This window comes from Engystomops pustulosus, chromosome 1 (assembly GCF_040894005.1).
Source record: "Engystomops pustulosus chromosome 1, aEngPut4.maternal, whole genome shotgun sequence".
In the NCBI taxonomy this organism is placed as follows: Eukaryota; Metazoa; Chordata; class Amphibia; order Anura; family Leptodactylidae; genus Engystomops; species Engystomops pustulosus.
This window is the reverse complement of record NC_092411.1, coordinates 164063252-164088338: the sequence shown is the minus strand read 5'-3', so window position 1 is coordinate 164088338 and position 25087 is coordinate 164063252. Positions and strand designations below refer to the sequence as shown.

General features: G+C 45.2%; 1 protein-coding gene across 1 annotated transcript in view; it reads left to right on the top strand.

Annotated features, from left to right (window-relative positions):
• LOC140121604 (phospholipid-transporting ATPase IK-like) overlaps positions 1-25087 on the top strand; it is a 671195-nt gene that overhangs the window by 323305 nt on the left and 322803 nt on the right. Inside the window, exon 12 of the mRNA XM_072141425.1 lies at positions 22055-22248. Within this exon, the coding sequence (XP_071997526.1) occupies positions 22055-22248 (194 nt within the window). The remainder of the gene's footprint in view (positions 1-22054; positions 22249-25087) is intronic.

Sequence of the window (25087 nt, the reverse complement as noted above, 5' to 3'; positions counted from 1 at the left end):
TTGACGCTCTGCAAATTCTTACTCCACCTGGGCTTGACGCTTTGCCATCTGTTGCTGACTCTGGCCTTGACTCTTTGCCAGATTTAGCTCTCTTTGGATATGAAACTCATCCCACCTTCGCTCTCTCTGGATTTGACGCTCCTGCAACCTTTGCTCAGCTTCACACGCTTCCAGCTGCGTTTGTGGGTTACACTTTCCAAGCAGTTGGAGAAACAGTGCCCAGGTAGGGTCACTTTCATCCATCTTCTTATAAGTAGCCGCCATCTTAGCAGTTACTTACCAAATAAAAGATAGAAAAGAAAAACAAGAGGGGAGGGGACTGTTTTGCAAGTATGTCTTAAGCACTGAGTTTTTCCTTGTAGACTGGGGTACTCCTCCCAAGGATTCCACCAGTCCTTAAGTGCAAGGGCTACTTACTTAAACCAGGCACTTAACGCTCTATTAAAAAAAAATGGGGGGGGGGGGCGTGTCTTGCCATGCTAGGAGCTGCACGCATCTAAAGTGATGTCCGCACCGGGCCATCAGATAAGGGACGACTAGCACCCAAATTAATGGGGGAATCGGACCGCAAGAGACCCCCAGCGAAGAAGGGACATACCCGGAACGTGGTGACCCCGATATCTAATTTCTTCTCACCGCTGCAAGCCCGATCTCCATCCACAGGCAGCGCTTCCTGCCGTCTCGGCTCGCGGGCGCTGCCATCTTGCAGGACACACCACGCTGCTGCCGACTCACCGCCGAAGCAGAGAGGTGAGTCGGGAATAAAGAAAAAAGAGGGCGCAGAGCACGGACCGAGTCCCGGTCCACTGACACGGCCACCTTGCACTCTCGGAACCCACTGGCTGACAACCAACCCACCGCAGCAGCCCCTGTGGAGGTAAATAGAGGCAGGGAACAGATTCCCTCAGCACCCTGTCACAACATGGCGCCCCCGCATAAGCATAGGGACGTGCAAGCACCATCCACTACCCCCAAGGGAAAGGGGACAAACGACATCAGAGAGGGGAATACCCCCAGTCCCCCCTCCAAGAGATCCCTGTTCTCTGAGGACTCTCAACTTGATTCCCCAAATGTACCTTCTGCCACTAGGTCTAGCAAACCAGACCTTCCACATCCAGAGGAAGCTGCTAACACACTTAGAGCCCATCCTGAATTACAGGCGCTCTTAGCTCTTTTGCCATCCAAAAGAGACATGGACACCCTAGCTACAGATCTTAAGGGCGCTTGGCGTCAAGATTTACAGCAAGTACACTCTGAGATTTCCACACTAAAAGAAAGATTGAATGATCTTGAAGCCTTCAAGTCTGAAGTGTCATCTACTATACAAAATGTCCAGAAGAGGGCGACAGAGCACTCTAAGTACCAACAGCAGCTGTCAATGCAGATTGATGATCTTGAAAATAGAAACAGGCGAAATAATATAAGGATCAGGGGACTCCCGGAAGCTACGCAGACGCCCAAACTATTACCCACTTTAACTGGCATCTTCAACATCTTATTGGGTCGTCCAGCTGATACACCCATAGAAATGGACCGTGCCCACAGAGCTTTGCGTGCCAGGAGCTCTGACCCTGTCCGTCCCAGAGACGTAATCTGCAGAATTCACCACTTTACAACCAAAGAATTGATAATGCAAAAAGCCAGGGCTAAAGGTGACCTAGACTTCGATGGAGCTACGATCACGCTATTCCCTGATCTTTCCCGAGGAACCCTCCGTCAGAGAGCCATCTTACGCCCACTACTATCCCTGCTACAAGAAAGAAACATTTCTTATCGCTGGGGCTTCCCTTTTGCCCTACATGCAAGAACGGGAAACAAGACAGTGACTATATCACGCCATGAAGAACTACACGAGTTCCTCCGTTCCTTGGATCTACCAGATATCCGAATTCCTCCTTTTCAAGCACAACGTGCATCAACCACCTCCGCATGGGGGTCCGTATTGTCACCATCCCTCGGCACCCCGCGTCCGCAGCGAAGAAGGTTTCGGGGGAATCCGCCAGCAGAAGGAGATCAGGAGGACTGACAATCGTCAACTGCTGTCAGACTGAGTATAACTTGTGTTAATGTTTCTGTAATGCATTATGTTGTATATACATGCACACCTCTTTAACTAGACAAAAGTCCTACTCAGGACCTTGAATGCGACCACATAGACCCCCCTCTTTGAGTTTGATACTTTGAGCAGCTCGGTTCATTAAATCACCATACTGAGGGGTTATGGGATCGCACATAGCAAAATCTCCCCGATTTCCTCACACAACTAATCCCTTCAAATTTGTCCCGTACATAAACAATCCTAAATACATCCAGAATTACCGTTGGCCCGGTAACGACCACATATACCAACTAACTCTTAACTTTCATCAACATCTAGAGCGTCTCCTATCGAGGTGTTATCTACAGCCATTCATAGCTGAGTACTTACAGATCCCCCAATAGGTTCAGCTGTGATAGGACATCACAGTTGATACTTGCCTACAGGCATAATTTGTTTTTTTTTTTAGAATAGCCCTCAACAAGGACTCTTAAAGTTTTCACACCCGTCCCCTCCCCTTAGGTCAGTTTAAACCCCACCCCCTATTTTCCGCTTCACCGGTCTCACCTAAAAGTTTCTCCTTATCCTCTCCTTACCACAGAGCAGGAGCGAGTCCCGATTTATCAAAAAAGGACTCTACCTTGGTGTATTCCAAGCAATATGTCCCAATTAACAATTGTATCCTTTAACGCCAAAGGCCTAAATATGCCCGAAGATCGCTCACAGACATTGTATTCATTTCATAAACTGAAAGCGCATATCTTATGCATTCAAGAAACGCACTTTAAAACAGGACACGAACCCAAGATAAACAATAGATACTACACCTCTGTATACCATAGTACGAACCCTCTAGGAAAATCAAAAGGAACATCCGTTTTCATACATAAGGACGCTCAGTGCGAGGTTTTGGAGGTTGAGAAAGGCAAGGGAGGCAGATTAATTTTTATTAGATGTAACATCCAGGGATCTATCTACACTATAGCAAATGTGTATGCCCCTAACACGGGTCAAACAAGCTTTCTAACCAGTGTTCTCTCCCGCTTAAGCTCCTTCACCAGGGGATCCTTGATCCTCTGTGGAGACATAAATATGGTAATGAACCCCCTCATTGATTCTTCCACGGGCAAATCATCAATACCATACAATAGGATCAACAGAATTAGGAAAGACCTACATTCACTTCAACTCTGTGATGCGTGGAGAATTCAGCACCCTGAGGTTAGAGATTACTCTTTCTTCTCTCCAGTGCACAACACGTACAGTAGACTCGACCACATTTTCATCCAGCACAATCTTCTCTCAGTAATGATCGACACAAAAATCGGTGCTATGTTCATGTCTGACCACGCGCCAGTCTCATGCACACTATCAATATCACCAGCTAAGCGTAGGCCTTTCAATTGGAGGTTGAATGAATCCCTCCTCCAAGACTCTCTATGCACAACGGAACTGAAGAACTATATTCAAAGCTATAGAACAAATCACTTTGGGGATACCACACTTGACACAGTTTAATGGGAAATGCTAAAAACCAACTTAAGGGGGATCCTTATGAAACACGGATCCCGATTAAAAAAAGCAGCAGGTGCCAAATTGCAATCCCTTTTCACTAAATTACATGACCTAGAGGCACAACACAAGCAGACCCTCCAGGAATCAACCTTGAGACAATTAACTCAAACCCGCCAGGAGATTAATGCACACTTAGAAGTCAAACAACAGAGGCTCAAACTTCTATGCTCCCGCTCGCTATATGAGTGGGGAAATAAGCCAGGGAGATTGTTGGCCAGGGCACTCAGAGATAGGAAAGCCTCAACATGCATCCCTTCAATAAAAACGCAGCGGGCAAGGTGGCTCATAAAACGGAGGAAATAGCTGAGGCATTTACTGAATATTACCGTACCCTATATAATCTACCGCCACCTTCTCAATCCTTTCCCCCACCAAGGTCTCAACTCTCACTCTCACAATATATACAGGAAACCGCTTTGCCCACTATAAAAGAAAGTGACAAAGCATTACTAGAATCTCCATTTACCCCCGAAGAAATTCAGGACACCATCAAAGCCCTCCCCACAGGTAAAAGCCCGGGACCGGATGGCTATACTGCCGCTTTCTATAAATCGCTACTCCAAGAGTTATCTCCATCACTTGTAGAAGTATTTAATTCCATCTCAGCCGAAAGTCACTTCCTCCCTTCATTCCTACACGCTCATATAACTGTTATACCTAAGGAGGGGAAAGATCCCCAGCTCTGTCCTAGTTACAGACCTATATCACTAATCAACTCAGACGCCAAAATCTTCGCCAAATTGATAGCAGTCCGAATGGCTCGTGTAGTGGGCCCTCTTGTCCATCTCGATCAGGTCGGCTTCATCCCAACTAGAGAGGCGAGGGATAATACCCTCAAAACATTCTCCTTACTACATTATACCTCACAGGCATCCATGCCCTTCTTAGCTCTATCTCTTGATGCCGAGAAGGCCTTTGATCGGGTGGACTGGGGGTTCCTCTGGGCGACCCTAAAACAGGTAGGACTAGGACCACGCATGCTTTCCCGCATTCAGGCCCTTTACAAGGCTCCACAAGCCAATATAAGAGTTAACGGAACCTTGTCGCCCTCTTTTACAATTTGCAACGGCACTAGACAAGGGTGCCCCCTCTCGCCCCTACTCTACGCCCTGGTCATAGCGCATCTACTAGTAGCAATTAGACAGCGTTCGGACATTAAAGGTATTCGAGTAGGTCCTACTGAATACAAATGTTCCGCTTTTGCAGACGACATCCTTCTTTATCTAACTGATCCTCAAACTTCTTTGCCACCTCTAATGGAGACGCTCAACACATTCGGGCATTTCAGCAATCATAAAATTAATATGTCAAAAAGCGTGGCTATGGGAGTGAACCTGGGAGCAGTTATCTCTCAAGCCCTGGCTGCCAACCACCCATTCACATGGAAAAAAAGAAGCCATTTCTTATCTGGGGATCTGAATCCCCGCCGATCTGAACAAAACATTCCAATTAAATTATGAGCCTCTTCTAGAAGCAATTAAAATAGACCTTACCAGATGGGCGAGTAAAAAGATATCATGGTTGGGAAGGGTGGGTTGCATCAAAATGACAATCCTTCCCAAACTACTATATTTATTTCAAACTATCCCCTTCTCCATTCCGAAAATATTTTTTAAACTGTTTTTATTGTGCGACATGTTCATAGCAGTCATACAAAATACAATGTGCAAGGAAACATTAGCATTTGTGTCATATCGCGCGAAGCGATGGAGTTACAGCGGTATAGCACATGACATATGTGTACATAGCAAGAATAAAAATCTCTCTTTTACAAAAACCTGCTAAGTCTCCTTTCTTTTTTGCATTACAAATGTGCTATGACATGTGATAATAAGCAAATTACAAGAGCAATACAAACAACAACAAAGCAACAAAAGAAAACAATATATTGTATTGCAAAATTGACTAGAGACCCAACCAACTTCTCCAGTCTCAGCTTGTGACATTTCAGGTGTGTGGTGTGTCAGACCCCTCTTGTTAATCTTATTTCCCTCTCTCCAATCGCCCCTGCTGTATTCTCAGTCTCCGCACTTTTTCCCTTTATCTCTCTCTCCACCACACTCATAGTCGGCTAGCCCTCGTTTCAGGGGGTATTCCCCTAGTGTTGAGGTAGTATTTGATTTCTTCGATGCACTACTTCCCTATATTATAGAAGTTATATCCCTCAGTTCTTGCCTCAATCTACGAACGGAGTAATTTGTGTCCCTCGACTCACACCAAGTTCCCCACACTCAAGCAAATTTGTCAGGACATTTGCGATGTTTATATACTAGCTTTTCATATGGTAGTATTTGGTTGATTTGTGCTTTCCACATGTTAACGTTTGGGGTATTAGGGTCATACCATCTGAGTGCTATGCACTTTCAGGCCATAAATAGAGTTTCCCTCAGGAAAATGATTTGGTAATGAGACCAATCTTCTTCAGGAAGAAGGCCCAAGAGGCATGTTTCAGGGGACTCGGAGATGGGAATATGTAGTAAAGTGGACAAGAAGCTCGTAATGTCCTTCCAAAACTTCTGAATCGGTGGACAGACCCAGCTCATATGCCAGAAGTCTGCGCCGAGCTCACCGCATCTTGGACAGGCGGTCGAGGGGACTCGGCCCATTTTTGCCATACGTACGGGTGTTAAGTAGGCCTGATGGGTGAAATATAGTTGAGTCATTCTATTATTTATTGAGGGGGACACCTTGGTATGGGCAGCAAGTAGGTCATCAATCGACTCATCCTCTAATGCAGGAATGAGTGTCCTCCATTTATCTAATACTGGTAGTTTGTTGTTGGCCAGCTTTCCCTGAGTGAGGTGGGTGTATAATGCAGAGATGATGCCCCTAGGGTCCTGTGTTTTGCATATCCCGATTAACGGGTAGGAGGAGATGGGTATCCTAGGGGGTGGGAACTGAGATTCCAGGGCATGTCGCAGTTGTAGGAATCTATAAAAAAAATTTCTCTCAAGTGCAAACTTTTGCTGTAGTTCCTGAAAAGAATGAAGAACGTTCGCGCCATATATATCTGCCAGTGTACGTACGCCTTTACTTTCCCAAAGGGGGCCCCCCTCCAGCTGTTGTAGCTGCGGTAAAACTGGGTTGTTCCAGGGTGGCATTTCCGCTATGGTGCTTGTAAACCCCGTTACTTTAATCGTAGCTTGCCATACTTGCCTAGCTAATCTGTGTAGGGGGAGTAGGGGCAGTTCTAGGTCAGGGTTTGGTACTAATACCGGCCATAGGCTCCGAAAATATTTTTTAGTAAACTCAACAGCCTCTTAAGCCAATTCCTATGGGCGCAATCGAGACCCAGAGTAGCTAGGCAGATCCTGATTCGCAGAAAGCAACAAGGTGGCCTGGGTCTGCCTGATTGCAAGGGCTACTTTCTGGCAGCAACGGCCGCCAGAATCCTGGACTGGTTCCACCATGGTAAAAACAAACTCTGGGTGAGCTTAGAGGAGCATCTGTCACCAACTCATCTAACTGCTCTACCATGGCTAGCCTTGTTTAACACACTTAATCACTCTCTACAAGCCCTCCCTTATATAGCGGCCCAGGTACTGAAGACTCTAAAAAGATGTTCGAACCAGACGACACTTTTTACCCCTGATGGCCCTCTCACCCCAGTGACGGAGAACCCGGACTTTCCCCCCGGAATCTCCAAAGACTTCCTACGCCCTCTAAGAACACTCGCATTACTTCGCTTCCAAAACCTCCTGAACTCAGAGTCACTTAAATCCCTAGAAACTATGCTGCCACAGACTGATCTCACACCAAAACTACAATGGGAATACAAACAATTAGATCACTTTTATCGAAGCATTAAAAACAAAGCAAACTTACACCGCAGCTTGACACCTTTTGAAACTTTATGCACCTCCAATTCAGAGACACCACATGCTATCTCTGCAGTATATAACCTCCTACTAGATAAGTGGGGCTCCTCTGACCCATCCTTTATTGCGACTTGGGAGAATGAATGCAATAAGGTGTACACTTCAGACGAATGGCTCAAGGCATACGAGTTGTGCCACAAGCTATCAATTTCAAGTAAGGCACAAGAAACCAATTACAAGGTACTATCAAGATGGTACTGGGTACCTAGTAGATTGCATATGATTTACCCATCCTGCCCGGATACATGCTGGCGCTGCCTTGCAGCCCAAGGTACGATGACCCACATTTGGTGGGGATGCCCGAAATTACAACCCTTCTGGCAACAGGTGCGCAAGCTGATTCTAGACCTGACAGGTATTAGCCTACAAAACGAGCCAGCAGCTCTCTTATTGTCGATACTCCCTGTTTCGGCGACAAAAGCTAAGAGATCATTGATGGGATACATGCTTATAGCAGCACGCACTCTTATCCCAAGATTATGGAAATCTACTAGAACTCCCCTTATAGCTGACTGGTTTGGGGAAATATCTTTATTGCATAATCTGGAAGAGGCCACTGCGGTATCACATAACAAAGCCACGGATCACTCACTAATATGGGCTCCTTGGCTGACGTTTAAACATTCCCCAGAGTTCTTGACCTACTCGTGACTTGCTCCTGACCTATCCCTCCCTTACCCCCCACTTTTCCCTATTCCCCCTGTCCCCCTGTCCCCCATTACACCCCACACACTGGCCTATAGGTTTACGTTTGTTTTGATTCTGATATTTCTATACTCTCTATTTTAGTATACACTTCTAAGTAAATGTAGTTCAAACTAGTTTTACACCCAGCACTGTTGCTTGGGTGCGAATAGACATGTTCAAAAAGGAACCGGTCATAATATTATACTTTGACATTACATTGTCAGATGATTCATGGAAACGCAATTGATGTTCCTTTTTTTTTTTTTTTTCTTTATGTGCATACCTTTGTTATTACTCATGTGAAGAAACATAACTACAGCTATATATGTCATTTGAAGGACCTGCGTGTCCCATGTTTTGTCTGTTTGCTTCCATTTTCTGACCTTAATAAAGAAGAATGATACAAAAAAAAAAAAAAAAATGTATCCCACCGCTGCTAACCAATTTGTCATCTTGGGCGAATCAATTCTAATGATTCTAACTTCAGTTAGAATTTCAGGAAAAATTTGATTCGCCACGAAGCCGAAGTTTATGCTGATTCGCGGGAATGAAGTTGGTTTTTTCCCCTCATGTTTCTGCTAAATGGGCATGAGAACAACGTGTTACATGGGGCAGAGAACTCTGGGAAGGAGAAAGGAACACCCCCGATGACATCTGCAGACCTGTAAGCCAATCAGCGACCGGCAGGCTTATGTGATGTCACACAGCCCTATCAAATCCAGCCATTTTCTATCTCAGCACTACACACTTCATGTAGCGTCTAGCTGCTGCTATTGCATACCTCCCAACATTTGGGAAAAGGAAAGAGGGACAAAATGGCGGCACGCGTAGCTTGCCGCGGCGAACCCCCTAAGCCACACCCCCAATCACTCCCTGGCCACGCCCCAAATTTTAGCCATATTAAAAATAATAAAAATCATAATTTAAAAAAAAAAAAAAAAATATTATCCTCATTGGGATTTGAACCCAGAACCTGCAGTGTCCATGTACAATAATAACACAGCGCCTCAACCCACTGAGCTATAACCTCTGTGATTAACAAGTAGTGAATTTTGGTAACTAAGAACTATATACTGCCTTGGTATATAGGGAGGGATCTTCTCAGATTATTGTAATTATTGAGACTATTATTATTATTATTATTATTGAGATGATTATTATTATTTTTACCATTATTAATAATCATCTCCATAATAATAAAATTTATAATAATAATAATAATAGTCTCAATAATTACAATAATAATCTCTGAGAAGATCCCTCTCTATATATCAGTGCATTAGTCTGTGTCACAGTGTAAATGGCAGATAACATGTCTTACTTACCAGAAATCCTCAGCTCTCTATCACTGGGCTTATAGCTCAGTTAGTTAAGCTCCTGTCTATGGTGCAGAGGCTCCCAGGTTCGAATCTCAGCCTGGCCAAAACTTTATTTAATTTAATTATATAAAGAGCTTGTGTCTGGGGAAGACCTGGAGACCATATATGGACAGATGCTGATCTGACCTGATGACGTGGTCCCTGCTCTCTCCACTAAGCCGACACTTCTCTGAAAAGGATTCCCTGCCCGATGTCTGCTCTGGGGAACTCTAGGAGATGCAGTGACCATATATGGACAGATCTGAAGCTGATGACGTGGTCCCTGCTCTGCGCTAAGCCCGACACTTCTCTGAAAAGGATTCCCTCCCGATGTCTGTAGAAGCCATTCTGTACTGTGAGTTCAGACTTTCAAAGTATTTACTATGCGGACACAGCAGCGGGACACAGCGGGACCTGGGGGGAGAATCCGTGACAATATCATAGCTGCCCGTGACGCGGGGCAGGGGTACGAAAAACGGGAAAGTCCCGTCAAAATCGGGACGGTTGGGAGCTATGCTATTGTGCTGTGCGATTCTTGCTGCAATCCCTCGCTGTTCTCTAAGGGGGATCTGTATACCCCAAATAGCAGTTCTATTTAGTGACAAAATCGAATAGGAAGAAATCTGTTTGACTTTCATGCATTGGTGGACTAATCCCTGGTTGTTCTTTAAGGGGGATCTGTATACCCCAAATAGCAGTTCTATTTAGTGACAAAATCGAATAGGAAGAAATCTGTTTGACTTTCATGCATCTGCAGTAGCGATTGGTGGACTAATCCCTAGTTGTTCTTTAAGGGGGATCTGTATACCCCAAATAGCAATTCTATTTAGTGACAAAATCGAATAGGAAGAAATCTGTTTGACTTTCATGCATCTGCAGTAGCGATTGGTGGACTAATCCCTAGTTGTTCTTTAAGGGGGATCTGTATACTCCAAATAGCAGTTCTATTTAGTGACAAAATCGAATAGGAAGAAATCTGTTTGACATTCATGCATTTGCAGTAGTGAGCTGTCAGTTGTGGGTTATCTGTATAACGCACATTGCAATACATTTTCGGGGCTCTAGTTTACAGCCAGATTTACGTGTGAAATCCACGTAGTTTATACAGTGATTTTCGCTGAAATTACACTGTCAATTGTGGGGTATCTGTATAACGCACATTGCAATACCTTTTGGGGGCTCTAGTTTACAGCCAGATTTACGTGTGAAATCCACGTAGTTTATACAGTGATTTTCGCTGAAATGACACTGTCAGTTGTGGGGTATCTGTATAACGCACATTGCAATACCTTTTGGGGGCTCTAGTTTACAGCCAGATTTACGTGTGAAATCCACATAGTTTATACAATGATTTTCGCTGAAATTACACTGTCAGTTGTGGGGTATCTGTATAACGCACATTGCAATACCTTTTGGGGGCTCTAGTTTACAGCCAGATTTACGTGTGAAATCCATGTAGTTTATACAGTGATTTTCGCTGAAATTACACTGTCAGTTGTGGAGTATCTGTATAACGCACATTGCAATACCTTTTGGGGGCTCTAGTTTACAGCCAGATTTATGTGTGAAATCCACGTAGTTTATACAGTTATTTTCACTGAAATTACACTGTCAGCTGTGGGGTATCTGTATAACACACATTGCAATACCTTTTGGGGGCTGTAGTTTACAGCCAGATTTACGTGTGAAATCCATGTAGTTTATACAGTTATTTTCACTGAAATTACACTGTCAGCTGTGGGGTATCTGTATAACGCACATTGCAATACCTTTTGGGGGCTCTAGTTTACAGCCAGATTTATGTGTGAAATCCACATAGTTTGTACAGTGATTTTCGCTGAAATTACACTGTCAGTTGTGGGGTATCTGTATAACGCACATTGCAATACCTTTTGGGGGCTGTAGTTTACAGCCAGATTTACGTGTGAAATCCATGTAGTTTATACAGTTATTTTCACTGAAATTACACTGTCAGCTGTGGGGTATCTGTATAACGCACATTGCAATACCTTTTGGGAGCTCTAGTTTACAGCCAGATTTACGTGTGAAATCCACATAGCTTATACAGTGATTTTCACTGAAATTTCACTGTCAGTTGTGGGGTATCTGTATAACACACATTGCAATACCTTTTGGGGGCTCTAGTTTACAGCCAGATTTACGTGTGAAATCCACATAGTTTATACAATGATTTTCGCTGAAATTAAACTGTCAGTTGTGGGGTATCTGTATAACGCACATTGCAATACCTTTTGGGGGCTGTAGTTTACAGCCAGATTTACGTGTGAAATCCACGTAGTTTATACAGTGATTTTTGCTGAAATTACACTGTCAGTTGTGGGGTATCTGTATAACGCACATTGCAATACCTTTTGGGGGCTCTAGTTTACAGCCAGATTTACGTGTGAAATCCACATAGTTTATACAATGATATTCGCTGAAATTACACTGTCAGCTGTGGGGTATCTGTATAACGCACATTGCAATACCTTTTGGGAGCTCTAGTTTACAGCCAGATTTACGTGTGAAATCCACATAGATTATACAGTGATTTTCACTGAAATTACACTGTCAGTTGTGGGGTATCTGTATAACGCACATTGCAATACCTTTTGGGGGCTCTAGTTTACAGCCAGATTTACGTGTGAAATCCACATAGTTTATACAGTGATTTTTGCTGAAATTACACTGTCAGTTGTGGGGTATCGGTATAACGCACATTGCAATACCTTTTGGGGGCTCAAGTTTACAGCCAGATTTACGTGTCAAATCCACGTAGTTTATAAACCACTATGTCAGACAGAAAGGTGGCAGGTGGAGCAGGCAGAGGCTGCAGCACAGTGAGGGAATGTCGCAGCAGGGGTGATTCTGTGAGGCCAGAACTGCAGTTGTCATCTAGTGGCAGTGTGTTGATCAACAACCCAAAGGTTGTTGAATGGTTGACTTGGTCATCCAATTCCTCAAATATAACATCTGACAACCCCAGCCAAGAGTCTGTAGATTCCTCTGATACAACAATTAGTTGGCATGGCCCAGGAGCAGGTCAGCGGCCCTCACCTGTCCTCAACCAGGCTCTGTCCTGTTCCTTTCCCGCAGCCAGAGACCTACTAGGTAGTCTGGGCTCAGCGCCACTATTCAGCGAGGACGAAGTGTTTGAGGACAGTCAGCAGCTGCTTTGCAGTGAAGAGGTGGGGCAGACTTTCGCTGCTTCCTGCAGTAGGCAGGCTGTGCATACTGACATTGGTGAGGAGAGTAGCAGTGACCGGGAAAAACAGATTGACGATGATGAAGCCGATTGCACTTGGGAGCCGGGTGTGATTCATCATCGTCGGGCGAAGAGAGTGTCAGCTTGCGGAGCAGGCAGCAAGTCGCTATTGTGGCTGTGAGTCAGCAGGGTGGCAGCAGTGCGAGGACGGGAGCCAAACGTCCGTGGGGTACAAATCTAGATTCGCTGGTCCAAATAAGCAGTGGCACAGGGGCTCAGCGAGGCAGCGGCGGTAGTAGTCGCTCAGTGCAGAGTGTTGGCGGTAAAATTAACACCTCAGCGGTGTGGCAGTTTTTTCTAAAGACACCAGAGGAGCCGAGCATGGATATATGTCGTATCTGCGGGCAGAAAGTGAAGCGTGGCCAGGGAGCTAACCTCGGCACCACGGCCCTGCCCCAGAACATGCAGCGTCACCATCTAATGGCATGGGAGAAACGGGTGTCAGATGCGGTTCATCCTGCAGGTGCAGCAACAGCAGCAGCACCTAGTGGAACACATGCTGTTTCAGCAAGTCAAGGCTCCAGCACCTCTGCTGAAGGGAGCTGTTTGTCTTTGACATCATCTCCCGGTCCAGATGCTCCTGCTCCTCGCTACGCATGGCGCCAGCAGTCGTTGAGCGAGGCGATTACAAAAAGACAACTCTCTGCGTCCAGCCATCCTAAGGTGCAGAAGCTGACCGTGCTCTTGTCGAAGTTGTTGGTACTGCAGTCTCTTCCTTTCCAAGTCGTGGACTCTGCACCCTTCAGAGAACTAATGGCTTGTGCGAAACCGAGGTGGAGAGTTCCAAGCCGCAATTTTTTTTCCAAAAAGGCTGTGCCAGCCCTTCACCAATATGTACAACAGAAGGTGGGCCAGTCCTTGAGCTTATCAGTTTCTTCCAAGGTGCACAGCAGCGCGGACGTGTGGAGCTGTAATTATGGTCAGGGCCAGTATATGTCCTTTATGGCCCACTGAGTGAATGTGCTTCCCGCCCAGCCACACCAACAACTTCAACAAGAGAGTCACACAGGGGAGGAACTGCTCTGCGTCATGCAAGAAGAAATCAATGTGTGGCTTTCTCCGCGACAACTAAAAATCGGAACCATGGTGACAGACAATGGGAGGAACATGGTGTTCAATCTGGTAGTCAACAAGTTCCTGAAGTCTTACACCCATCTGCAAGACATTCTAAAAATGGCCAGGACACTGTGCACGCACTTCAGCCATTCTTACAAAGCCAAGCATACCCTCCTCGAGTTGCAGCGCCAGAACGGCCTACCCCAACATAGTCTGATATGCGATGTTTCCACCTGTTGGAATTCCAGCCTCCATATGTTAGACCGCCTGTATGAACAGAGAAAAGCCATTAATGATTTTTTGATGATGCATGCAGACCGTAGTACTCCCCTGTGTAACTTTGATATCAGCCACTGGCAGCTCATGAGTGACACCTGCTGTTTGCTCAGGCCTTTTGAAGAGGCCACGTTATTTGTCAGTTGCCAGGACTGCGGGATGGATACTGTCATTCCACTGCTTCATGTCCTGGAACTCATGCTGCAAAATCTGTCTGGTCAGGGCACTGGAGAAGTAGAGACTACATCTCATGGCCACATCAGTCCGATGGGGGCTGAACTGGAGGAGGAGGACATTGGAGCACAGGCAGAGTCTGGTGCAATTTGTGGTTTTTCTACTCAGGTGACAGAGAGAAGGAGCAGGAGCATCCGGAGGAGGTAGAAGACAAGGCAGGTGACCCAGAAGCACCGTGGCAGTATATTGTGGATATGGAGACCGGGAGTCCCTCAGAGTCACTTGTGCAGATGGCCCGCAGCATGCTGCTTTGCCTAACTAGTGACAGCCGAATAGTCAACATCTGCCATAGGGATGACTTTTGGCTCTCCACCCTCTTGGACCCTCGCTACCGGTCCAAAATGGGTGACTTCTTCCTGCTGCTGAGAGGAAGGAACAACTGCCATACTATAGAGAAATACTGAGCACACAGTTGGCCACTGCCTATGTGCGCCATTGTCCATCCTCTGTCAGGTCTGACCGGGGGATTCCTGGCAGTCATTGCTCACATACTACTGCCACGGCTGCTGTGGTGAGCTGGGGGGGGGGATAGGAGCAGTAGCAGTTCCATCAACAGTCACTTAAGTTTGGATTCCTTAATGAGCAATTTCCTTCACCCGCCTAGTGAGGAGGTAGCCGCCACCAGCAGCAGGACATGAAGCAGACCCTGCACCAGCAGGTGGTGGCCTACTTGGACAGCACTTTACCACCTGAGCTAGAAGATCCCATGGACTACTGGGCAGCCAAACTTGCTGAGTTTGCAGTAGAGAAGCTGTCCTGCCTGGCCAGTATTGTGGCATCAGAGCGGGTGTTCAGTGAGGCGGGGGCCATCGTTACCCCCAGGAGAACCTGCTTGTCCACCCGTAATATGGAGAGACTGACCTTTGTCAAGATGAATCAGGCTTGGATCAGCCAGGATTTCAATTCACTAATGCCTAATGCATCAGATTAGATCAGCCATGACGCCTCCTCCAAACGTTGAGAAATGAGTCAGGGTTCTAACTACCTGCCTCAGCTACTATTCTGATGCTGCCACCCGCCTGATGCCACACATCTGCTGCTAGTTGCACCATCTGCCTCCTACCATCTTTACCAGGGACTGGAATTGTCCGCCACCTCCACACTATATCATGGTGCCACTCTGCAGGCTCCTGCTGCTTCTGATGCCGCTTTCACACTATATCATTGTGCCTCTCTGCGGGCTCCTGCTGCTGCTGCTTCTGATGCCACCTTCACACTATATCATTGTGCCACTCTGCGGGCTCCTGCTGCTGCTGCTTCTGATGCCACCAACACACTATATCATTGTGCTACTCTGCCGCTCTTGCTGCTTCGGATGCCACCTTCACACCATATCATTGTGCCACTCTGTGGGCTCCTCCTGCTGCTGCTTTTGATGCCACCTTCACACTATATGACTGTGCCACTCTGCAGGCTCCTCCTGCTGCTGCTTCTGATGCCGCCTTCACACTATATCATTGTGCCACTCTGCGGGCTCCTGCTGCTGCTGCTTCTGATGCCACCAACACACTATATCATTGTGCCACTCTGCAGGCTCCTGCTGCTTCTGATGCCACCTTCACACTATATCATTGTGCCACTCTGCAGGCTCCTGCTGCTTCTGATGCCACCAACACACTATATCATTGTACCACTCAGTGGGCTCCTGCTGCTGCTTCTGCTTCTGATGCCACCTTCACACTATATGACTGTGCCACTCTGCGGGCTCCTGCTGCTGCTGCTTCTGATGCTGCCTTCGCACTACATCATTGTGCCACTCTGCGGGCTCCTGCTGCTGCTGCTTCAGATGCCACCTTCACACTATATCATTGTGCCACTCTGCGGGCTCCTGCTGCTGCTGCTTCTGATGTCACCAGCACACTATATCATTGTGCCACTCTGCCGCTCTTGCTGCTTCTGATGCCACCTTGACACTATATCATTGTGCCACTCTGTGGGCTCCTGCTGCTGCTGCTTTTGATGCCACCTTCACACTATATGACTGTGCCACTCTGCGGGCTCCTGCTGCTGCTGCTTCTGATGGCGCCTTCACACTATATCATTGTGCCACTCTGCAGGCTCCTGCTGCTTCTGATGCCACCTTCACACTATATCATTGTGCCACTCTGCAGGCTCCTGCTGCTTCTGATGCCACCAACACACTATATCATTGTACCAATCAGTGGGCTCCTCCTGCTGCTGCTGCTACTGATGCCACCCTCACACTATATCATTGTGCCACTCTGCGGGCTCCTGCTGCTGCTTCTGCTTCTGATGCCACCTTCACACTATATGACTGTGCCACTCTGCGGGCTCCTGCTGCTGCTGCTTCTGATGCCACCTTCGCACTATATCATTGTGCCACTCTGTGGGCTCCTGCTGCTGCTGCTGCTTCTGATGCCACCTTCACACTATATCATTGTGCCACTCTGCGGGCTCCTGCTGCTTCTTCTGATGCCACCAGCACCCTATATAATTGTTCCACTCTGCCGCTCTTGCTGCTTCTGATGCCACCTTCACACTATATCGTTGTGCCACTCTGTGGGCTCCTGCTGCTTCTGCTTTTGAAGCCACCTTCACACTATATGACTGTGCCACTCTGCGGGCTCCTGCTACTGCTGCTTCTGATGCCACCAACACACTATATCATTGTGCTACTCTGCGGGCTCCTGCTGCTGCTTCTGATGCCACCTTCACACTATATGACTGTGCCACTCTGCGGGCTCCTGCTGCTGCTTCTGATGCCGCCTTCGCACTATATCATTGTGCCACTCTGCGGGCTCCTGCTGCTGCTGCTTCTGATGCCACCTTCACACTATATCGTTGTGCCACTCTGTGGGCTCCTCCTGCTACTGCTGATACTGATGCCACCTTCACACTATATCATTGTGCCACTCTGCGGGCTCCTGATGCTGCTGCTGCTTCTGATGCCACCTTCACACTATATGACTGTGCCACTCTGTGGGCTCCTGCTGCTGCTGCTTCTGATGCCGCCTTCACACTATATCATTGGGCCACTCTGCAGGCTCCTGCTGCTTCTGATGCCACCAACACACTATATCATTGTGCCACTCAGTGGGCTCCTCCTGCTGCTGCTGCTACTGATGCCACCCTCACACTAAATCATTGTGCCACTCTGTGGGCTCCTGCTGCTTCTGATGCCACCAACCCACTATATCATTTTGCCACTCTGTGGGCTCCTCCTCCTGCTGCTGCTGCTACTGATGCCACTTTCACACTATATCATTGTGCCACTCTGCGGTCTCCTGCTGCTTTTGATGCCACCAACACACTATATCATTGTGCCACTCTGCCGCTCTTGCTGCTTCTGATGCCACCTTCACACTATATCATTGTGACACTCTGTGGGCTCCTGCTGCTTCTGATGCCACCAACACACTATATCATTGTGCCACTCTGCGGGCTCCTGCTGCTGCTGCTGCTACTGATGCCACCAACGCACTATATCACTGTGCCACTCTGCAGGCTCCTGCTGCTTCTGATTCCACCTTCACACTATATCATTGTGCCACTCTGTGGCTTTCCCTGTTGCTCCCACCATGTTACTGACACCTGTGGACTCCTGCTGCTGCTTCTTCTGTCGCCACCTCCACACTCTTATCATTGTGCCACTTTGTGGCCTCCCGTTGCTGCTGCTGCTGCTGATGCCACCTCCACACTATATAATTGTGCCACTCTGTGGCTTTCCCTGTTACTGCCACCATGTTGCTGCCACCTGTGGGATCCTGCTGCTGATGACACCTCCACACTAAATCATTATGGCACTCTGTGGCTATCCCTGTTGCTGCCACCATGCCACCTGTGGGCTCCTGCTGCTGCTTCTGCTGCCGCCACCTCCACACTTTTATCATTGTGCCACTTTGTGGCCTACCATGTTTCCGCCATCTCCATAATTTGTCATTGTGCCACTCTGCAGCCTACTCATGCTGCTGCCAACTGACCGCTGTCTCCCTGGAACACCCTGTGATTTCCATAATGCTGTTTTCACCCTCCATCACTCTATGACATTGCCACTGTGTTTGGTTTTCCCCTTCATTTCATCTGTCAGAAGGATGAAAAGCTGCAGGATTGATAGCCAAAAGCAGGAGTGGATACAGAACACAGAGGACATGCAAGTATCCCATTTGCTGCTCATCTCTATTCTCGATCAACTCCTGTTTGTTTTTGGCTTTAGCAATACTGATGGATTATTGACCGATTGAAAGAGGACACTGATGCGTGAAAAGAAGGGCAAAATGATCAGTGACGTCAATGCAAAATTACTGCCGACATCCTCCGCACTCTTTTGGGGGGCTTTCCACATGTATCCGCGTTTAACAGAACAGGTTCTGTTGTAATCTATGGAATCATCTGATGTCAGTGTAAAAAGAGTGCACTCTTTGATGTTATAGTGGGATCTTGGCCCTCAGCTCGGTCCTTTCGAGCTGGCACAGACGTTACCTTGTCAGGCTGCATTCCCGCTTCGCTTATTTGGGGAAGTTGGCCTATTAAGTGCACATGGAAGTGAAGAGTGAAGCCATTCTAAGAGCCGCGGCTGTCATGTGCGTGTTATACTAAAACACAGCATTGTTTGAAGACCAAACCACGCTCCCTGTGCATATTTAAGCATGGCACAACGTTCTACAACACTCTGCAGGCTCTCTGCAGCCAGGAAATGCCTGTTTTTTAACGTGATTCGTTTTGATTCGATTCGGGTCAAATCAAATTTTTCCGAAAAATTCTGCAAATCGGGACTAAACGAATTTTAACAAATTCGCCCATCTCTAATGCTGAGATTTAAACGCGCATGAAAAAAAATGTGTGTGTTTAAAAAAATGCAAATCTGAAAAAAAAACATTTATTACAACGGATCAAACTGTGATGGAAGTTCTGCACATGAAAAGCATGTGGAGAACACGCGCATGAAAAATGCAACTGTGAAAGGGGCCTTAGATCAGAAACCACTTGAATCACAAGCAAAAGAAGAGCAAGTTGTGTTCTGTGAACAAAATAAATAAAATAGAACCTTTGGTAACCTGCACCCACCCACAACTTTTACATTTACATGCTGCTTGGATAATCTTGTTGTAAAATAGAACCCAGCTGTCTAGTCTTTTTAGTATTGTTTCTCCTTTTTTGCAATGTAGGTTTCAATCTATTATTTTTTTGCATGGGATGTTTTGGATGCCCTTCTTGCTGTGTCTCCTGTTTACTTGTCCTACCTTTATGCAGTGACATTTAGCCACATTTTACAGCTGTCCTAATTAAATGGGTATTCCCATCTGGGCATTAACATTTCATTTAATTAATTTGCCATATGATAACATTTATTCAATTGGATGTTATTAAAAAAATGTTCCTGTGTGAAGATAATTTCTCATAAATGTAGCCATGTTGTCCCTTCGAAACAAGAGAGCTTCATTTGATACGACCACCCCACATTCTAGCAACGGTGGCCAGACATGCACTATTGAACCCTGCCTGACCTCCAGGATTCTGCAATCGTTACCACAGGACCACCAATCTCTCCTGCAGAGGTGGTTGTATCCAAGGACACAGTCTTGTTTCTAAGGGACCATATGACTACATTTGTGATAAATTATCTTCACACAGGTGATTTTTTTTAATAACAAATAATTGAAAATAATTTACACTTATGACAGATAAGTTAAATAAAACTGAATGGCGAGACGAGAATACCCCTTTTGTTACACATTGCAAATCAAACACTTGTTTTATAGCATAGGAAACGTCTTCATGTTTTATTTATAGATACAGATGTGCAAAAGTTTCAGTAAATGTATTATGTTTGCCTTAATTATTTTACCAAAAACAAGAAGAATTATGCAAAAATGGGCCAATTGTACAAGAATTCAACTTTGAAACCTTAAAAAGGAATCAAAATCTGAAAATCGACACATAAAATATTTTTCAAACGTTACCAAATTCAACACACCATTTCCTTGTGTGCAGTGTCCACACTTTGCTGTAACAGTCCAACATTTTTACACATGCAATTTCTTAGTCTATGTATTGAAAGAAAACCTAAATTGAGTGGGCAGCCTATTCTCCTGCCTTGTCACAATTAAACTTTTTCTTCTGGGGTCATCTAAAAAGCTGTGTTTATATGAAACCAATCACACTCAATGATCTTCCACAAAGGATCATGTGTGAAGCAGCACTTATTGATCAACCAGCCCCCCCCCTCCCACATTAACCGATTCAAACAAAACTGGTTTGTGCTGCTATCATTTTTAAGGTATGTGTTTACATAGGTTTTTAGGAAGAACTAGTAAAAAAACAAACCTAATGACACTTCTCCGGTTTGATCACCAGGGGGAGCTAACAAACACATTGGGGCAGATTTACTTATCCGGTCCATTCGGTGCGTTCTCTGTGGTGGATTCGAGTCCGGCCGAGATTCATTAAGTCAGCTCCTCCGACATTCACCAGGTGGCGCTGCTGCGCTGAAGTTCCCCGGAACGCACTGGAGTACACCGAGCCGGGCTGAGTGAAGGTAAGTGCAAGCTCCGCGACACATTTTTTTAAAAAAATGCTGCGTTTTTTCCGAATCCATCGGGTTTTCGTTCGGCCACGCCCCCCAGTTTCCGTCGGCGTGCATATCAACGCCGATGCGCCACAATCCGATCGCGTGCACCAAAATCCTGGGGCAATTCCGGGGAAACCGGCGCAAATCGGAAATATTCGGGTAACACGTCGGGAAAACGCGAATCGGGCCCTTAGTAAATGACCCCCGTTGTACTTTGGAAGGAATGAACTTTGATGACCTCTGGAAACAATTATGAATATATCAAAAATGATAGCAGCACAAACAAAAAATGTTGCTGCACTAACATTTGACACCAGTTTTGTTTGGTTTGGTTAATGTGGAGGGGGGGGGGCTGGTTTACCTTTTGACCCTTTAAAAATGTGTTAACATATTCAAAACAAAAACAGCACAAACAAAAATATGAGTAGCACAAATATAGCACAATTGATTGCCACCAGTTTTGTTTGATTTGTGCAAGGTGGGGTGGAGGCTAGTTGACCTCTGATGACCTCTGGACTTTTATTAAAAAACAATAGCGGCATAAACAAAAATTTCTGCTGCACAAACCAACACAAACGTTTGACACCAATTTTGTTTGATTTGTTACAAAGATTATTATATTTGTTTTACTAGTTTCTGTATAATAAATGTTACATTACTTTCTACATCTTTTTAGTATTGATCAATAATTTTCTTATAAAATGAAGGAGATCTTTGTCCTGTGTAACAGCAGAAGACTGATATAAAAGAGATACCTGTCTGGTATAACCGACAGAGCATTGCATAATTTTGAAATATCTCTCAATATCAGGTGGGGCAGGGTTATAGGGGGGCTTATTGTGAAAGGGTGCATGGTACCTGTCACTTTTGGCTGGGTGGTTTGATGAAAAGTATAGATGCTACACTAATGACATGCTCAGTTATTTTATCACTTTGTCCATTTTATGAATGTTCTCATGTATTTCTGAATATATATTTATGTATATCTATTCATGTTATTTACATGTGCTAAAAGTGGTGTAATGGGTTTTGTGTTTTACTTGTTTTGTTGTACTCAAGGGTTCAAATGTATTATAACTTGCATACATTTGTCATCATTTATAACACCTTATAAAGTCATTTTAGATTAATTATAACTTTTGTTTGCTTAATTTGTAGGTATTTGTCATTTTGATTGGCTGCTCTGTGTCACTGGCCATCGCTTCAGGATATTGGGCACAGTGGTTTCAGGAAAAACACAGTTATATACCACCATTACCTTCAAACACTACTTCAGCTTACAGTGCATTCCTTGTCTTCTGGGGCTATACAATACTCATGAGCACCATTGTGCCAATGTCAATGTACATCACGTAAGGACGGAAAGGGGTTCAATACAATTATATATAAGACCTACTATATGTTCACTATATTCTAATTTTGAACTTTGTTTTATTGCGTAATCTTTTATTATGAAGTGTTAATGAGAAGCTAATGTTTTTCTTTGTTGTCAGTAAGCTCCTTGTTGTCCAAACCAAGTGAACATCTGATGAGTTTATTATTGTAATGGCTTGGTAAATAATTATTTGTAAAGCATGAATCATTCTGCTACCAGGTCCCCCACCAAACTGATACTTTCTAGTCCATTATGCACTGTACATATTGGCCGACATTTACTAAAACAGTGCAGTGTGCAGAGGACGCCAGATTCATGATTTGTGGTGCCCATTCTTCATGAATCTGACGGCCGCTGCCCTGCACCATTTTTTTGGTACCCCTTTAATATGGGCCATGCGATCATAATTCATTATCAACCATACCTTGACAAGTTGCTCCTGTCAATATGTGGATCATAAAAGTGCTCTTAGTGAATAGCGCACAATAATAAGTGGATCATAAAAGTGCTCCTCTTAGTGAATAGCATATAGTATTATATAAATCAGAAAAGTGCTCTGAATATTGTGTAATAAAATTACTCTTTTTAGTTAATAGCACACAGTAATACGTGGGTCATCAAAAAACTCTTCTCAGTAAGTAGTATGCAGTAATACATGGATCATAATAATGTTATTGTCATTGAATAGCATCCAGTAATATCCTGATTGTATAGTTGCAGTCACAATATAGTTTGGTACTGCAGCGCTTTTAAAATGAGATAAGCACGAATTAAGGGACAGGGACGAGGCCATGTTGCTGCTGTTGGTGGTGATGGAGCTAGTGCTGCATGGAGAAGACACATTGGGGCACATTTACCTAGGTTTTCTGTCAGACTTTGCACATTCATTTATGTGTAAACTGCTTGCACATGTATTTAACCCCTACGTGCACCAGGACGTTATAGTATGTCCCTTCGGGTAGATACTTCCCGCACCAGGACATTCTCTTACGTCCCGCTTCTGCCACCAGCTCACAAACAGAGGCAGCACTAGGTCTATTACAGCTGACACCGCGATGTAACAGCTGGCTCCGATCGCAAGTGTTAACCCCTTTCACGCCATGGTCAAGCATGACCGCGGCGTGTAAGGGTGTTCCACCTACGGATCAGATACCCCGTGCCGCTTACCGGGGGATCCGATCCTCTTCTGGGGAGCCCTGAGGTGTGTCCTGAGCAGTCAGACCCCTTCCGGGTCTGACTGTAAACTGTCTGCACCTGCATCTGCATGCTCAGACAGTTTACACTGCTCTACAATAAATAAGTATTGTAGAGCAGTGTATTGGACTTCAACCAGCGATCAGAGCATCACTAGTTCAAGTTCAAGTTTCTATAAGTAATAAAAGTTAAAAACACAAAATTATAAACATAAGACTAAATAAAAAATAAATAGGTAGAAATGTAAAAACATGTAATAAAGTATAAAAACCAAAAATACACAAAAAACCCCCCACATATTTGGTATTTCCGTGTCCATAACAATCTATATAATAAAACATAATCATTACTCATCCAGCACAGTAAACACCCCCAAAAAATAATGTTCCGAAAAGATAATTTTTAATTACTACGTTTAAAAAAGTGGTCTAAAAAGTGATTTAAAAAATGTTGCGAGCTCTAAAATTAAACCACTAAAATGAATAATGCTTCTTACAAAAAATAAGCCCTTAACCAGATTTGTCAGCCAAAAAATAAAAAAAATATGCATGTGAAAAGACTGTGATGCTAAAATTAATATTTTCGCCAAATTACCGGTACTTTTTTTATTTAGTAAAATTTGAAAAAAATTTTAAAAATCTATATAAATGAGGTATTTTCTTAATCATGGCGACCAATAGAATACAGATAATATACTATTTTTATGGTATGGTAAACGGCCAAAAAGAAAACAAAAGAAATCTTCCAAAAATTGATGATTTTCATTTCCTCCACTAACAAAGAGTTAATAAGATCTCACAAATTAGCTGTAGATTCCCCAGAATTATGTAACAGAAAAGTTCATCTCATGTGGCAAAATATAAGCCCCTGTAGGTCCACATTAAAAAAAGAAAAAAAAAATTATACCCTGTACAATGTGACAATGCAAATCTGTTCTGGATGGGGCTTCCTTCCCTTCCAAGCCAGACTGTGGAAGGGAGGCCTCATCCTCAACCTCCAGTGTTTTTCCTGTCCCCAGGGATAGGGTTGAGAGTAGGACCTCTCTCTCCTCCGGGGGTGGGGGGGCGGTATTATCTTGTACCTCCCGTGGGTGCTTGTTTCCCCAGGGCTACCCTTGTCCGGTCTCTTCGGAGTCCTAGTTGGGGTCTCCAGTTTGCCATCGGGCAGTGTCGGTGGCCTTACAGCACGCTTGACGGGTCCGCGGCAGCCGGCACAGTCTGGTTTGGCCGGAACTGACGTCAGAGACCTCAGCGTCACGGCCTAGGAGACGGGCTGTAAAGGTGACGTCAGAAGCTGGGTAGTATGTATAGGATCGCGGCATAGTCGCAGTCTGCTGAGGTCTATGTGAATGTTTATCCAGAAGAAGCTGAGATTCGTTCCTTAACCCTGGTCTCTGTAAGAAGGATGTGTGGCTGAACTCCAATGAGTTTTTTGGCACTATATTCTGTATTAACCCTTTACCGACATGTGACATCACATGTCGGGTCCCGGGACATGGAGAGGGCTCGCGGGCCATATTTTCCCCGTCTGGGGAGGAATTTCTGGGGAAGCAACCTCCAAGAGGCCATCATGGTGGACTTATGACAACCGAATTACCGGTGAGGACTAATTCCTTTTTTTCC